The sequence below is a fragment of the Arachis hypogaea genome, chromosome 14 (genome assembly GCF_003086295.3).
Source record: "Arachis hypogaea cultivar Tifrunner chromosome 14, arahy.Tifrunner.gnm2.J5K5, whole genome shotgun sequence".
Lineage (NCBI taxonomy): Eukaryota > Viridiplantae > Streptophyta > Magnoliopsida > Fabales > Fabaceae > Arachis > Arachis hypogaea.
In genome coordinates this window covers 3932301-3950026 of record NC_092049.1, presented here as the reverse complement: position 1 = coordinate 3950026, position 17726 = coordinate 3932301, and the positions used below count along the sequence as shown (strand labels likewise).

At 35.2% G+C, this 17726-nt stretch overlaps 1 protein-coding gene across 11 annotated transcripts; it reads right to left on the bottom strand.

Moving 5' to 3' along the window:
* Positions 1-1443: 1443 nt before the first annotated feature.
* LOC112741013 (uncharacterized) lies at positions 1444-13467 on the bottom strand. Of its 11 annotated transcripts, XR_011870549.1 has the most exons (20): positions 13053-13467; positions 10007-10255; positions 9620-9896; positions 9460-9502; positions 9058-9179; positions 8321-8428; positions 7779-7923; positions 7607-7698; positions 7033-7126; positions 6166-6655; positions 5805-5947; positions 5320-5648; positions 4290-4457; positions 3008-3298; positions 2581-2866; positions 2456-2518; positions 2279-2323; positions 2111-2196; positions 1925-2015; positions 1444-1790 (listed from the first exon to the last, which is right to left on the bottom strand). XR_011870549.1 is itself a non-coding variant. In XM_072213591.1 (19 exons), the coding sequence occupies exons 2-19, from the start codon at positions 10039-10041 to the stop codon at positions 1713-1715; spliced, it is 3048 nt and encodes a 1015-aa protein (XP_072069692.1). In that variant the 5' UTR covers positions 10042-10255; positions 13053-13467; the 3' UTR covers positions 1444-1712. The 11 variants fall into 11 exon arrangements, 10 of the variants coding, with proteins under 10 accessions (XP_072069692.1, XP_025645582.1, XP_025645584.1 ...); XM_072213591.1 differs by having other exon boundaries at positions 2456-2866; XM_025789797.2 differs by lacking the exon at positions 10007-10255 and adding an exon at positions 11513-11695 and having other exon boundaries at positions 2456-2866; positions 13053-13453.
* Between the last annotated feature and the right edge of the window lie 4259 nt (positions 13468-17726).

The window sequence follows — 17726 nt, the reverse complement described above, 5'->3', positions numbered from 1 at the left end:
TCCGTAGTAAAGCTTACCTGTGGGGTGTTAAGGAAGGAATGTTAATTGGAGGTTATTAACATTCTTCCTTGCCAAAGGTAGCATGGACTCAATCATGTTCTAGGACAAGGGATTGTTGGCGATGGACCAACCAACACATTGCAAGGATTGGAGTCATATCTTGTCAAATACGGATCACAAAATTGGACTCAATAATAGGCACTCATATTCTGTCATCCAATTAACCTATGTTTATATCAAACTTTCACTTGATTTGTTAACCCAAATATATATAAATATATGAATTAAAATCAAATGACACCAATATTAATTTAAATAAAATTACATTGCTTATTTTTTTTATAAAAATTAATTATTATCAATCTAATCATTAAATTACAATTACCTATCATAAAAATTATTTATATCAAAATTTTAAAATTTAAACATTAATAAAACTATATTTCAACAACTTTTGTTTACATATCTTGTAAACTTTTATATAATCATTAATTTTAATATTAAAGATATATTAAATAATTGTAAATGAATATGAAATTTTATTTAATATATTTTTTGGTTTTACTGTCGTCTTACATTGAACCTAAGTATATTGTATGCACCAAAGATATGCCACAACTAACATGTTTTACAGAAAGCCAAAGATATGCCACAAGAAACATGTTCTATAGAAAGGTAAGCACTGATGCCCTAGCCAAACTCAATAGTCGTACTTAACAAACTCTTACTGGGACTCAACCTAAAACCCTGAATCATTTGAGACGAATTAGTGACATTACATCAGAATCTATGCTATCATTGACACATTAAAGCGAAAATCATTCATATAAATTGACACATTAGAGCAGCCACACTCTTGGCACGGCCAATAAATTTCACTAGAAATGCCATGGAAGAGACATGACATTAATCATGTGGTAGCAAGAGAATAAGGTGCAATTAAGAGTAAACCTCAAATTTATTCCAAAATGATTTAGAGACGCATACAAAAAATACACTAAAAGATCAAAATAACAAAAACATTATCAGATTTAAAAAGTAAAAAACGTGACGACAATAACTTAAAATATCAATTTTAATTTTTACAAGTGACAAGCATATTATGTAAGTAACAAACAATTTGATCTGAATTTACGTAAAAATATTTAAAAAATAAACACAAAATATTAGAATAAAATTCAATATCTAGAACTTTCTTTTGCGTTTTCTTAAACTCCAATTCGCAAAACTAATCTACTTAACATACAATTACTAAATTTTAAGGGAAAAAAGTCTCATTATTTAACTCATACTTTCAAAAGGTCACAAAAAAAAAAAGCTAAACTTAAAACTTTGAGAATATAAATTTAAATATTTGGTTGTTCTTACCACATTTTAAAATATTTTATAAGCGTTTTTCTCATTTTAATCTTTCATGAATTTTTTTCTTTTAGCGTTTAAATCTTGTGTGAATATTTTTGATAGATTACTATGCAATTAATCAAAAGCATTCTGCCTATCTCAACCACATCTGTGGCCCTGTGCTATTTGCTGCTTACGTTTCCAGCACAATTCTTGGGCATCAGGGGTGCGGCTTCTCAAAGCCAAACAAATCATATATATACATATAATTCAAATTGGCATTCTATGCTAACCTACTGCTTATATTTACTCAAGTAGCGAAGGACAAGATGAAATTCTTGACGAAAAGCTTGTTAAGGGGTGTTCCGACGTTATTGTGCGCTACTTCGAGTTCGAACTCTGTCAATAAGCATTTGCCTTCCAGACAAATCCTCTTCATAACCAACAACCTGCATCAAAAAAGAGAGTTTACACTAGTATCTGCACAATCAAAGGAGGTTCTAACAAGGAAATATTCATAAACCGGAAGATGCTATCAAGAAAAACTTAAAATAATGTACTAATTGCATATAACTAAGAAAACCTGAGATTCTGTTTGTGTTTCGCTAAAACCATCATAAGTTTCAGCTCCTCTGTCTCGAGAAGCCTCACCATCATCATCTTTTCTGCCACCTCTGAGAAAATTATAACTTTGTTACAGATTTAGAAGTGTGGTGAAAAATCATGTACATGATGATACAGCTGGCATAATATACAACAAAATGCTAACCTGTTTAACCAGTGTTTCGACAATCCAAACACAGCATTAGGATTGGAATTCTCTTCACAAACGATAGTACAACCAGATGAATAGATCTATTCTGGCATCAAGGATCACTTTTTCGAAAATTACAAATAAAACACAACCTCAACGAAGTTATAAATTTTAAAAGGATACACTTCTCTCACGCCCTGTACTCCCTGGTGACCTCTGATCATGCATCTTTGAGGAAAGAAAAAAAGCAAGTTAACCAGTATACAGGGAAACAAAAAAAATTGGACATAGTAGAGCAAAAACAATGTGAATGTAGCATTAACAATAAAAAATGGAAAAACAAAAAAGAAAGACTTATACCTTACTTGTCTCCTCTAACAAGTCCTCAATTGCAGCAGCAACATCAGGAACAGCATGAGGAACCTGTCCAGCATCTTTTACCGTATTGTCTTCAGAAAAATTCATTCCATTGAAATGATGAATACCTGAATATACTGCAGAAGACACCTTATCAGGATCTTCCACAAGCCTTGCCTTTTTGCTCTGAATATTTGATATTTTTAAATCGGTCCCATTACTGGCAAGTCCGCTATATATGCCTCTATTTACTTTGTCTGTCAAATTTTGTGATTGATTCGGAAACTGGGACGTCAGATCACTTATCATTTGAACAGCCTGAGTAGGAAATTGACTCACAGTACAAATTCCTGCCTCCCGATCTTGAGCAGTGACTTCTTTTGGTAAAAAATGGTCTATGGCAACTACTCCATTCTGAAAAATAAAAATAAAATAAAATAAAAATTGGAGATCAGAGAGGAAAATATGTCACAGAAATGCATGCATTAAATATTTATTCCAGGCCTACATTAAAGTCCTAACTGTGCTGTCAACAGCCACTATAGATAACATTACCTGTTTGACACATTCAAACAGCCATTCAGCAGTAACTGACCGGATCCCCCATTTACAAGCAGCATCATACTTGGGCCCATTCTTGAATTTACACAACAAATGGCTGACCTTCTTCGTTAACTTCTCCACAAATTTAGCTCCCAAAACAAAACACAAGTTCCTTAGTAGAATTCTTTCTTTTTCCTCATATTGCGAAACACAAAACCGAAAGCTTTCAAACCCAGGCAAGGGAACGTGACAGGGAAGTGGAGAATAAAGAATATGACTGCCAACATCCATTAGGTATCCGGCCTTTAAAGGAAAGAACATAATCTCAAGATTAGTATGTACAAGCAACAATAACAAGGACCTAACCCACTAAGTGGGGCCACAACATTAGTAGGTAAACACACAAAACTATCATTAAGACATGGAGAAAAATAATAGATGACGGGTGCAAACTTCTTTTTACAACATCTTTTAGTTTTACGACTATAATTTACCATTATCAAAAACCATCAAACTTTATCGTTCAGCCCTCTCCTCTTTGGCTTATGGAACAGCTTAATATGCACTATTCATGATGACTAGTGAAGGAAAATAGAAGAAAGCAGAATGAAACGACGGGGAAAGAGGGTGCAGAGCCGAGAACTATGTGTGCTTTCTTCTGATTAATTGCTCTATTCCACATTTTATCCAACCAGAATATATTGTACTCGCTTTCCATCCTCTCCTCTCCTCACTCAATAAGGCTATTCTTTCCCAAGATTCATCTATAATTCCTGACCAACTCAAACCCCTCCCCCCCCCCCCCCCTTTTTTTTTTCTTCTTCCTCCCTTCAATTGGATACAAAAAGTATAGCTATGACATAAAAAGATTAGCTCCGTAACAATGCACGCCAATCCCCTTGAATATCAGCTAAAGAAACCCCGTTACAAAGAATATATGCACACCAGCTAAGACATAAAAAGAGTACAATGCATGTTAAACATCAGATAAAGGAGCACTATTAAAAAGACTGCTGAACACCAAACAGAAGCCAAAAATAACCTTATCCCAAATTAAAGCCAAAATTTCAACTGTTTCATTCAGTATAAGTGTAGATTCAAAACATTAAATTCTTGCAGTAATATATAATGGATAGACGAAAACAAAGTTGTCTCTTCCATCAGCTTACACTATTAAATAATATCAAGATCTATTACTGACTAGGCATCTGAAAATGACAAAAAATAAACCTGAAATGGAAAACTTGGCTTTGTGAGTACTTGCCCAAAATTAAACTGTGGCTGCTAGGATTACCTGTAAGCAAGATCGTATCCAATGACTCGAAACATAGGTATTTTGGGAATTTGCTGTCATCATGGGTGTTACACCATGACATTCAACAGTAAAATGGACACCATGTTTTACTTTCCCACTTATTACTTGTCCTCCCCCTTGATGTATCCATTCGATGACCTCAGCTCTCTAGCAGAAGAGATCATGAGTAAATTATACAACAGCATATAAATACATAAATATATACATATGGAATACTGATGAAAAGTCCTCACAAATACACTAATCGCCATACTTATTTGGTATCAACAATTCTAGATTGTTTATAAAACTGTCCAAAATATGATAAATCAACAACAGATTAAATTAACAGTTGGCACCTTAAGAATATCAATACATTGGACCTGATAGTGTTTCAATGTAGAGAGAAAGTTTGAGGAGGAAGTATACATACATAAATAGTGGAGTGCTGAATCTTTTTCTAGCTAAGAGTTATTTACGAACTGCTACCTAGCTGGCAGAGTCTGTTATCCTAGCTGGGAGCTGTTGTAACTTTTTCAACAGCTTCCAAGATGCCTGTGGCTTATAGACACTTAACTCTACTTACTCTAGCTCCTAGTTCCATCAACTCAGCTTACTCTATTAGGACCCAGTTCAGCAACAAATTGCCAAAGTTATGGTCAGTGAACATTCTTTTGAAAGGTTAATGTAGAGCAGAAATCCATTTGGTTATGTAAAATCATATGTTCATTTTTCAAGTGAAATTCAAGGCCTTGCAAAATTAGTGTTTTTGCAATTTTTTGAAGAACCAATTATTATACAGCCTAGGATAGCAAGATGAAGATTTTCCCTTTTGAGGTAATTGTAAGAAGCATAGGTCAATTCTAAGTTCATCCGAGTACATTAACCTTCCAGATACATTTCTCCAAGCACACCATTCAAGATTCCTATTATCTGTTCTCCAACTTTTCTAACATAATCATAGTGAGCATTGATCCTCCAGTTAAAAGTCTATTCTACACATCATACTTATAACAAATATTTTACTTACCCTTTCTTCAGGAAATAAATCCGAGAAACAAAAGATTTTCCCTTTGAAAACTGTTGTGGACTTAACATATTCTACACTGGGATCACGTTGTGTCACTGTCATCTTTTGAGCTGTCATCTTATTAGCAGCATGTTGATTTTGCCCCATTGCTTTACTGAATGAGTGAACACTTGTACCCACATCCAGTTTATCTTTCCCCAAAGATACTGGCTTTACACCTCCAGAGGCCATAACTCCCACCACCTGAGTACTCTGCAAGCTTTTAGGAAAACTACAGCTTTTACCTTGAACCATGGACATGCCTGTTGATGCTCCTTTGACAATGCTTCCTAAATTTAGGAAACCAGAGAACAACAAAAGCAATTAATTTCAATAAAGCATATTCACTATTTCTGATTGACTTACTAAAGAGCATTTACTAGCCTGAACAATTAGCATAACTAAGACTAAGAGACACAACAAAGATGAACACAGTAATAGCAGACCTTTTGGAACAAGTAGATCAGATGCAATGTGTCTCCTTAGAACAGGGACTTCTTTCTTTTCACGGTTACAATCTTCAAGCCAGGACGTTTTAACAACATAAATGACACCTAAAGCAGCAAGACTCCTTACATCCTTCTTTTCCCTTAAAAATCCAAATCATGTCGAGATCAGTCATAACTATTAGCAATGAGAATTTTTGCCAAACTGTGCACATGAAAATATTCACATCAATGAAAATAACGTCCAAATATCATCAACATTAGCATTGGTACCAACTTTGCACAAATATTCAAGTAAGTTATCAAACAAAGAGATGATAGATATCCATGAAGTTTCTTCGTAATCTCAAAATAGACTCACGATTCTGAAGGGTTTCCAACAACTATGTGTGTCAGCTTGGCATTTAAAGACATATATCGGGAACCTCCACCTTTCCGCACCATATTAACTAGTTTCCGCATGTCAGAAGCTTCAAAGCCAACAAGAAAGATTTTGCACTCGGATAAGTACAGATCATTATCATCAGATTCAGAATCATTGGCAACAGGGCCATCAAGGTTCAATTCATCACTGGGCTTTCCTCGAGGTGCTTCAACATTTGTATCTTTGACAAATGTAGCAATATTTGTAAAAGAAGACATGTATTCTGAACATGTAGCTTCTTGGTCTTTATCTACAAACTCAGCATAAGAAGAAACCGGCATGTTTGGATCTGTAACAGCTGAGGATACTCCAGATTGAAATTTCCTAATATCCTTTTCTTGGCTATGCTGTACATCTATGTCCTTAATCACTTTCTGTGAAGATACAGGTCCATTCTGAACTGGGTAGGACTCCTCATTCAGACATGCTACCAATGAAAACAAATAAAACAGAACAATGGATACTCAGAGTGCAGTTGAAACCTAAGGGTTGATGTAGAAAAGGAGAGAAAGTGAGAGAGAATATTTAAGCATTAGAACTCTGAATAACTCTTTTAATTGTTTGAAAAATGTTTCTTTTATCTGCTAAATAACTAACAAGTGTATGAAATCATAATCATAATCTTCAAAAAGTTTCTTATAGTTATAACCTGTTTTCAACTTAATATTATTAACTTTCGATTCTAATGTATTTTGAAATTTACCCGACCTAGTTTTAGAATCTGTTCTCCAATGATATAGAGAATATCAAAGTGGTCTTTAAAAGACAAAAGGTGTTACAAAGCTATTAACATGCATATGTTACCTCTTCGAGCAATAGATTGATCAAACCATTTCCTCGTCACAGTATGAATATGGCCCCAACGTTTTGCTACCTTATATTTGTCACCTTCAGGAGCTTAAAAATTGTCAAGAACACAATTATGCACCATGCTGAAGCCACATCAAAAGATGTTTGAGTTCAATACTGAACTCAGTGATAGAGGACCATATGCACAAGAGGGGGGGGGGGGGAACATCATTTGAAGCGTTTATGCAATTGCAAGCAAAGAATGACATCAAAGCACAAAGACTATACAAGATGGGACACTAGGAGAGAAGAATAAAAGTTAGCACATCAGCAGAAAAGCTCACTCATACAGGAAGCCCAATAATGCAATCACACAGCAATACATTATCAAAATGAGCCAAATGTTAATGTTGACTTGAGATGAGAGTATGTCAAGAAGCCAACAGCCAACTTAAAAAGAATATTAAGTAGAATTAAGAAAGATATGCAGCAGACACTGAAGTCAAGTAGATTGTGCCTATTTTGATATCTGAAAAAAAAAAAGAAAAGAAACACCCTCATTAAAAGTAGAGGACCACTGGAAGGATATATCAGAAATCAAATGAGTGCACTTCTTTGTCAATTCTGCAGAGTACTTTCCACCATTTTGTAAAGTAAGCTTCTCAATCTCTTTGCGTTTATCTGAAATAACTGAAGCAAATTAACATCCATGATCCAACAATTCTATTATGACCAAGACCAACAGATAGCTATGTTATAACCTGCTGGAATCCCAGTAACACAAATCGTCAACCCGGAGAAAGGAAGGACCTTGTATGACTCCTGAGGAACAACACGATGCTCCTCTGAGCATTGCTTTAACCATTCATAAGTAACTATTGGTTTCTTCAGTATATTCAAAGCCCACTGCAAGACACATAAAGGATATTTGTAAGATGTATATCATGAATATCCAAACCTCCACAAAGAGTGGATGAGGGATAATGGGTTTTTCAAATTTTATAAAAGAAGAATGGACATCCTGAATAATTATAATTGTCAAACAAGTTTTTGAAATGGCTATATTTCCACAATCAAGTAGACCCCTAGATTCGGTGTTTGAGATTTGAGAGGGAGTCAGATAGACCAAGAAACAAGATGACTAATGGAAAAGAAACAAAGGATGAACAAACTGAGCACTAGTTCTAAATATGTGCAAAACTGTTGAACCATTAAACATCTGATATAAGAATATATTCAGGTTAGCAAAAGTAAGCAACATTATATATCAGATCATGTGCTATATCCGAGACTAAGACCAGACCTTGTATTTTGCAGCCAAAACATTTTTCACAATGACAAAGTTCAAATCCAGTGATGCTTTAGTATGTAGAAGACCACCCATTTCAGTCACAATCTCTTCTATCTTAAGCTGCGTGTTCACATAAATCAAACAAACAAATTTAGAGCATAAATGAGAGCAGAGAGAATGATAAGACATCCGACAAAATAATTCCTTTTGTGTGCATAAATAAAACAGGATAATTGAAAACAGGACCTTTAAGTAGTCATGACAAACTGTTAGAAAGATCAACACGGTGAAGAGGAAAAAAAACCAAACTTATCCATAAAATTTACATTTAAGGGATGAAACAACAACAAGCCTTATCCTAATAGGTGGGGTAGGCTAAATGAAAGGGGACAAGCAAGAAGAAAATTATGAATGGGCATAAATAACAGCTAAGATCAACAGATATTTAAAACCAGAAGTTATTTTGTACAAACGGAGAAATCTTATAACTCTTGTTGTTGAATTACAATATTACTCCAACTGATTCTTCATTCCTCCTATATTCATATATCACTTTTTTCTCAAATAGTTTTAGATACATTACAGTTGAAGATGGGAAAAATCATCCAAGCATAGCCAAAATGCAGTTCATGTCCATGCTGAATTGCTGATAGTGAAAGTGACAACACTTTCAACCTTAAGTTCAGTTCGAAATAATAATAATAATAATAAAAACAATGATTATCAAAAAATGGAAACATGCACAATACCTTCTCATTGGTATCGAAGCCAGATGCAAGTATTTTGACACCATCCATGGCAAGGCAACACGTAAATCCAACTTTAGGCAAAGGCTTAAGTTCTTTAGCACATGAAAGAACACATCTGGGTCCTGTCCAATAACAACTAAACATAACTGAGGAACAAAACCAAGTTTCCTTGCCAATATCGTAACAACACACGATCAGTGAATTCTGAACCACATAGATATTCATTCATGCTGCAATGATTTTTTGAAAACATCAATGATTCTGCATTTAACTGTCAAATTGGTAGCAATTTCAGAGACCTACCCTAACTACCAGCAATCAGCAGGCATTTAAAATCATCACTGCAACAAAAAAAAAATTAAAACAAAAAGGAAAATGGAAACTTATACTTTCAACATGTACCAAGCAATTTGCAGCCTTTGGCTTTAAGATCCTCAAACTTCTCCTGCAAAACGTAGAAAGAAAACACACCAGTTTAACATTAGTCAGTTAATTAATTATGAAGAATTGGAATTAAAATATTAAGAGAGCAGAGAAAACAAAAGTGGGAATGAGGGAATACATGTTTACTGCAAGAAATGACATGGTAATCATTGGGGCCATTGCGGGAAGGGTCGCAGCAGAGGTGCACTTGAGCACCGTTGTCTTTGAGCACATCATGAAGAGCGTCGAATACCTCGGGCGGAACCAGGTTCCGTGACATGAACACGTTCGCGCCATTGAATACCTTTGCCTTTAACATATTACTCTTCGTTCTTTGATCTGTCCGTCTTGGTGGTGCGCTGAAGCATAGATTCTTATGGTTGTGAGGTGAATGAAAACAGCCTCTGGAAGGATACCTTGAGAAGATGAATCAGTGAGAGTGGATGAAAGATTAGGTTTATGCAGTGAGCCTGAAAGAAAGCACTACACAATAATGTTTTTTTATAGACAAGTATTACGTGCTCACAAATCAAAAACCGTGTCAGTGAGTGACTGGTACATGCAACTTCAATCGCAATCAATCTTATACAACCTCAAAGCTAACACAGACCAACAGAACACAGAAAACCTCTTCACAGTCCCAATCCAGCCCTGGTGTATCTACTGTAACCACATTCTAATCATAGTTTTTGATTGCGGATGGCAGCTCATGGTGGTGAGCCAAAAATCCGCCATAGAATTATGGCTGATGGTGCTGTGGGAAATGGTGGCTTACCTAAAAATTACATATATATGCACAAAAAAAAATGTAGAAAATTTGCAAATGTATAAAATTATAAAATCTAATTAATTTAAGCAATTTTCTACTCATAAGGCATTCAATTAATTCAGCAAATGCAGTAGCAAATTCAACAAATAAACATAACATCAAATCATAACAGACCATAAAACATATGTAAATTGAAATAAAAGATGGAGAAAAAGAGGTTTATAAGATAACACTGAACCTATGTACATAAAAGGGGAAACCGGAGAAAGAAAAAGGAATCGGAAGCCGATGGCTTGCAGAAACTAAGTTATGAACCAGAGAGAGAGGGAATCGGTGGCTTGCAGCGGCGACGAGGAGCGGAAGCAAGCAGTGACAGCAAGGAGCGGCAGCAAGCAGTGACAGCAAGGAGCGGCAAGTCAGCAACGGTGGTGCCTGGCACATCAGTGTGTCAGCGAGTCAGCAACGGAGGTGCCTGGCGTGTCAGCGTGTCAGCGAGTCAAAGATAACACAAGAGAGAACAGCAGAGAGGGAAGATGGAGAAGGAGGAAATGGAGCCGGACGGTGGTGCCTGGCGCTGCACCAGTGGTTCTTCTGGCAGCAGTGAAGAGGGTTAGAAAAGAGTTTTGGGAGCGTTAGAGAGGAAGAAGCTGTTTTCTGAAGAAAGGAGGCTGAGGAAGGTGAGTTGTTGCATTTAGGATTTCCTAAATTAGCAAAATAACCCTCAAATTTTAAAAAAATTCCCAAAATGCCTGCCATTTCCGCCGTTTCTATAGCTGGCCGCCATGGCCCCACCGTGAAAAACTCGTTGCGCCGAGCACTAAATGGCGGTGGGCATGAATTCTGCCACGTCATGGCAGCACCATAAGCACAATTTTAAAACACTAATTCTAATTAACTCTCTTAGCAACATTCAGAATTTTTGTCAGCATCAATCCAACTAAATTTTCATCTCCAAACATAGCAACATTACTGTACAAATCTCGAACAAATTCATTAACATTTTCACCTAACATCGTCATTCTAATAAATTTGAACATAACATGACAACAGCAACAATAACACTTATAAGATCAAGAAGGGTATGATATTAGTTTATATAGATGCAATCTCGATCCCCTAAACCACTTCAAATTAACTTAAGAGGAAATTACGAAGAATTTCCCTGAGTTCTTTAAGAATTACAGATACCCCCACTTTTCCTAGTTTTTATCATACAAAGACCTTCCTTATATTATTACTAACATTACATATACACCCACTTACCTTAATCTCATAAATCAGTAACAGTAACAGCAACAGCAGCTCCATCCAGTCCTTGAATTATCACATTCCACCAAACTCAAATTGGCATAAAATCCATCTAACAACAATCTTTTCACGAAAATATCTCAACACGCTCCAATTATGATGCGCTCATAAATAGGTTTCAGTTATACAATTCTGTCACTGTCATCAGCACACCAAAACCACCCAAAATCAGCATCGAAATATTTTCACCAAAATAACTTCCTTCCTTAATAGAAGGGATTGGGATGATTCATCTTTACTCTGCCTCAATTTAGTACCATCAGTAACATAGATGTAACTTATTTAACACACTTATAAATAGCCATAAACCAGTTGACCACAAATCACCAGGCACAAGGTTCAATCAAATAAAGATTAAGAATTTCAGGAAAAAAAAAACAATTGCCACACTCTAACAGGCCACAGGTGGATCAAAACCCTTAGCTAAAAAGTAACGAAAAAATAGGAAAAATAGGTTACAAATCTAGATTTTGTTTGTGAGAGATGACTGACATCGAGTTTATACTGTTGAAACTTTCATAAATAATATCCTAAGCAAATTGAGATCAGAAGAAACAGGTTAGCAATCAATCAAAATCATAATTACATCTCATGCTCCAAGTTCATTAAGCCTAACAAATTAACTTGATGAAGCCTAGACGAACCAGGTCACTCTACACGAGAAGAAGTGACTTTATTCTAGGCAAAACCAAAGAGGAAGATAAAAGGAATGAAGTCCCCAATACACAAACTAGAATTTATAGCAACTAAAATCTACATTTCATACCATGAACATTTTACTCACTGCACGTATTATCAACTCCGAATTATTAACTTTGATTTACTAACATTCCTTTTGCTTTTACAAACTATATTACTACATATTTGAAAACCGAACCGCATATCAAACCATTCTAGCTACTACTACGATGGTTCAAAGGTTCAACTGATTTAACCAAAGTTCAACCAGAACAACTGCAATATCATAAAATAATATTTAAACTCATAAATAACCCCCTCCTCCCTTCCCAAAAAATACCTTACATAAACATATTCTAATTGAACCAAAAATTAAAAATAATTCTAGTAAGATTTTTTTTTTTTTAATTTCAGTAATACACTAATATTTGAGAACTCAAAACCAAAAGGAGAACCCAAGGCAAGTTCAAAGCTCCAGATCAAGATATATATACCTCAATCTATATGTAGTTATATACTCTTATCCTAAGGGATCTATCTATATATGTCTACAAAGAAAGACATACTAGAAAGCAGAAACCAAACTACCAAAGTCTTGAGTAAGTACCCCCATCTAAACCAAGAGCTAAGTACTAGTTTATCATAAAACAAAACAACCTCAAAAATAAAACAGCTATATACCAACATAACTAGTTTGGCTCCCACCTCTAAAACCGCTTGACTGCTGGCTGATAAAATTTCTAAGCTTTCAAACTAAAAAAATAATTGCTAAATACATACCGAAATTGTTAGAGAGAAGAAACAGAGCAGAGCATACCAGATCTGAAGGCGGCGGGCTGCGGCGTGGGAAGAGCGGCGGCATGCGGCGACGAGCAACGAGTTACAAGAGAGCAGGGGATAGCAGCAGCATCCGGCAGCTTCAAGGGAGCAGAGGCGAGAAGCCAGCCATACTCAAGGGTGGACAGGACGCGACAACGCGAGGATGGGGAGCAATGGCACGACGGTGCAAGGCAGTCCGGCGAAGGCACGACCACTCGAGATGGGAGGCGATGACACTACGACGTTAGGCAAGGCAGCTAAGGCGCGACGGCGCGACGCATGGAGCGACGGTACGACCACACGTGGTAGGGAAGCACGCGGCGGAGAGGGTTAGGAAGCAACACGCCACTACGAGGGTGAGCAGGGAGAGAGCGGTGAAGGAGAAAGGGTTCTGGTTCTGGGCTTTTGGCGGGATTAGCGTTAGGTTTATCAGTTTTAGATCAAAACGGTTTCGTTTGGCGGTTCAGCCGGTTTTCTTCAAAAAAGTTTCAAAAAAACCCCGGCTTTCGGGTAAGGATTTGCTAACTTTTTTTGCCCAAATCTTCAGTTTAAACTTTAAAGTGTTGTAAAATAATTATTATTGTGGATTTCATATTATGGAGTATGGAGTGTTATTAACTTATTATATATAATGGTATTATGGGTGGCAAAGCGAACCGGCTCATCCCGCCAATTAAGATGGGTTTAAAATGCTAACCCGTCCTGCTTTATGGCGGGTTGGTGGGCTAACCCACTTGACTCTTTTTTTTTTAAATAAAATTCATTAAAATTAACCAAAAAATAATAATTAAAAAATCAAATACAAATAAAAAATAGTCAAATTATAATATAATTTTTTTTACTATTTTTTTAATTTTTAACTTCAATAAAATTGTTCAAAATAATATTTGTCAATAGAACCATATTTATTTTAAAAAATAAGTCACATAATTTGAGCAAATATACGAAATTGTAAAATAAAATAAATAAAATTAATAACTAAAAGAAGAATAAAAACAAAAACAAAAAACAAAGTGTTTAAAAATTCTATAATTATTAATTTTATAATAGTAATTACTCTTTTATTTAATAAAAATAAAAATCTTCGGCCCGGAGGACCGGCCCGCCCCACCCCGCTAAAACCCGCCAATTTGGCGGCGGTACGAGTTTGACGGATTTTTTTAATTTGGCGAGCTCCAAATCCTAGCCCGACCTGCCTTTTTAGCGGGTCGGCCCAACTAGTTCAACCCATTTTCCACCCTGAATAAAATATGGAACATTATCATACATAATGGAATATAAAATATTATTAATTAATAGATATAGATTTTCATTATGTATTTTTACCAATTAATAAGTGGATTTAGTAAATAATATCATACTATTATTTATTTTAAAACTTTCATCTATAAATCTATAAATAGATCCTAAAAGAAGGTTTCAACACACGCTAAGTTTACATGAAAAGTTTCGATTACCTTGATATAGGGGTGCACATGGGGTCGGGTGAAGCCGGGTTTGCTGTGACCCGAACCCGACCCTAAATAATGACCAGGCCTATTTATGAGACCCTTACCCGACCTTAGACCCGATGAAATCGTGTTACTTTCGGGCCACACTTAAGCTGGGTCTAAACCGGGTGAAGTCCGGGTCTTGATCAACTTTATCACGACATCACCAAAAATTAGATTCTACATCTTTTAAATCTCTAAATTTTGAAAAATAATTATTCTATAACATTGCAACATTCACATAATAATAATTTAGAATCTAATAATAATAATTTAAAGTTTCATAATAATAATCTTATATCAATTACACATTAAACATTCAAAGTTCAAAAGACAATCAAAACAAAATTAACAACCAACACAAGATTAACATAATAATAATAATTTATAGTATCATACCAACCAATAACAACAAAATATTAAGTAGCAAACAACTACACGGGTCCAACAGGCTAGGGCCGGGTGATCCGAGACTTGGCCCGAACCCGATTTAATAAATAACCGGGGCCATCTATTGAAACTTCGGGTCTAACCGGGTCATAACGAAACCAGACCAAATTAGCTCCGAAATCATCGGATCCGGTCCGGGTCTTCGAATCGGACCGGGTCTTGTGCACCCCTACCTTGATAGCTCATAATTTACTTGCTCAAAGATAGCGCCTATTAGGTAAAACGGCGCTCTGCTAGGGCTTTTATCGTAGCGCCTTATTAAGGTGGTTATGTTAGGAAATTATTTTGATTTCCTAATTTATTTGTGGGCAATACATATATTAATTATAATCACAAATTATGCTATTTCAAATTAAATGACTTATATAATGATGATCTCATTTATTGTTATAAATGTTAAATTGAATAAGTCATTATTACTTTTGATTTGGAATTAAATGAGAATAAAACCGGATATTATCTTTTGTTCCTTAGATAATTATCTTTTTGGATTTTAGATATATATTATCTTTTGGGCTTTAGATACTATTTTATTTGGGCTTAAGGGTTTAATGGGTGCCATGCTCAAATATAAATAGACCTACAGGGTTTCGGTCCCCAATATACCAAAGCCGCCTTTGTTACTCTTTCCCCATCAAAAGAGTTGCAGTTCAGCCTCCTAGGAATACAGAAGGCTTTGGTTGAGGAAGATCGAAAGAACCACAAGATCCAAACTCTTCCGATCGTATGATTCATGTTTATGAATTCAGGTACGCTTCCGCATTATGATATATATATTTTTGGTGATTCAATATGGATGATCTGGAATATTGAAATTAATTTATTCTAACAAGTGGTATCAGAAGCCATCCATGATTTAATCATCGAAAATATTTAATTTTTATTAAATCAATATATATACATATGCACGATTTACGTTACATATAAAATCGCTGCACGCTTCGTGAAATAGTTTCTGTCGTGCATATATGTATATATATATATATTCGTGAAATTGTTTCTGTCGTGCATATATATATTTTAATTAGTATGTTTACTTATGCACATCATGAATTTTCTGTGTGTGTATAGAAGTGCTAGTAAGTATATATATGTTGATAAACATTATCATTGTTTGGTTATCCATTAAAGTATATATATGTATAGATATATTATATAAGATCGATTTGGCATTTAATTTATATAATGATTAATTTTAATTTTAATGGATCAAGAATTTATTTGGCACATATATTCAGTTATAATTATATTTTTTTAAGATTTGAAAAGATATCATTAAGATTTAAATTCTTTTGTGATTTAAATATTTTTTTAAAATTGTTACATAAGGAAATTAGTAACAATTTGGATTATTATACCCACTTCTTTTATAAAGATTTGGTTTTAGAATAAATTGATTGAACATTATGCTGCCAAAGTAGCTTCTTTTGTGAAAATTGATTTATTCAAAACATAAGGAATATGGTGACATGTAATTCATGCGAATATTGGTCGGCCCAAAGGAAGGCCTATATTTGGCCGAATTACATACACATATTAATGGTAAATAAATATTTGGGTAAATAAGAATAAAGTAATACTTATTATTTATGCAAACAATAATCGGCCCAAAGGAAGTTTATTGTTTGGCCAAATAATAAGCATTGCACACTTTTGTTTATTTCCTATTAATTATGCGATTAATAATCGGCCCAAAGGAAGGTTATTGTTTGGCCAATTAATAGAAAATATATGCGGTAATAAATAGGTTACAAAGTTTAAGTCTCCATGTGCGCATTAAGTCGGTCCAAAGAAAGGCTTAATGTGTGACAGGAATTTTGACAATATTTGATTACTGCAATGAGAGTATCACTTACAGTTAATTTTTCTATCCAAAGATTGAAAATTAATGTTGTGCTGGATATCTCAATATGGATTTTTTTTTTTTTACCCATTAATTAACTAATGTTTACTGCATGTTCTTTTTGTTCTAATCCAGAAATTATGGCTTTAGCTACCAATGTTTCTGCGCAAATCAGCAGTATTCCTATGCTGAATGGTTCAAACTTTAAAGTTTGGAAGGATACCGTGGAGATTGTCCTCGGTTGTATGGATCTAGATATAGCTCTTCGAGAGGAGAAACCCACTTCCACTCCGGAAAATCTCAATGAGGTTAAAATAGAGAAGTGGGAGAGATCCAATCGAATGAGCATTATGATCATGAAACGCTCAATTCCTGAGGCGTTTCGGGGCTCAATTACTGAGAATAAAGATGCCAAACAGTTCCTAAAGGATGTTGAGAAATTCTTTACTAAGAAATTCAGTGCTCACATGGCTTTATCTTCTCAGTATAAAAGAAAGCGTGATACTACTGCGGATGCGCCTTCTCAGCAGAAAAAGGCTAAGAAACAGGATCAAGTTTCAACCTGTTTCTTCTGTAAGAAGGTGGGACACATGAAGAAGGATTGTACCAAATATGCCACTTGGCGTGTAAAGAAGGGTATAATTCTTACTTTCGTTTGTTCTGAGGCTAGTTTAAGTTATGCACCTGTTGATACTTGGTGGGTAGATTCTGCTGCTACTACTCATGTAAGTGTCACTATGCAGGGTTGCCTGTGGAGCCGACCGCCAAGTGATGCTGAAAGATACATCTACGTGGCAGACGGCAATATAGTTGCAGTCGAAGCTATAGGAACCTTTAGATTATGTTCCACGAGTGGATTTTACTTGGATTTATTAGAGACATTTTATGT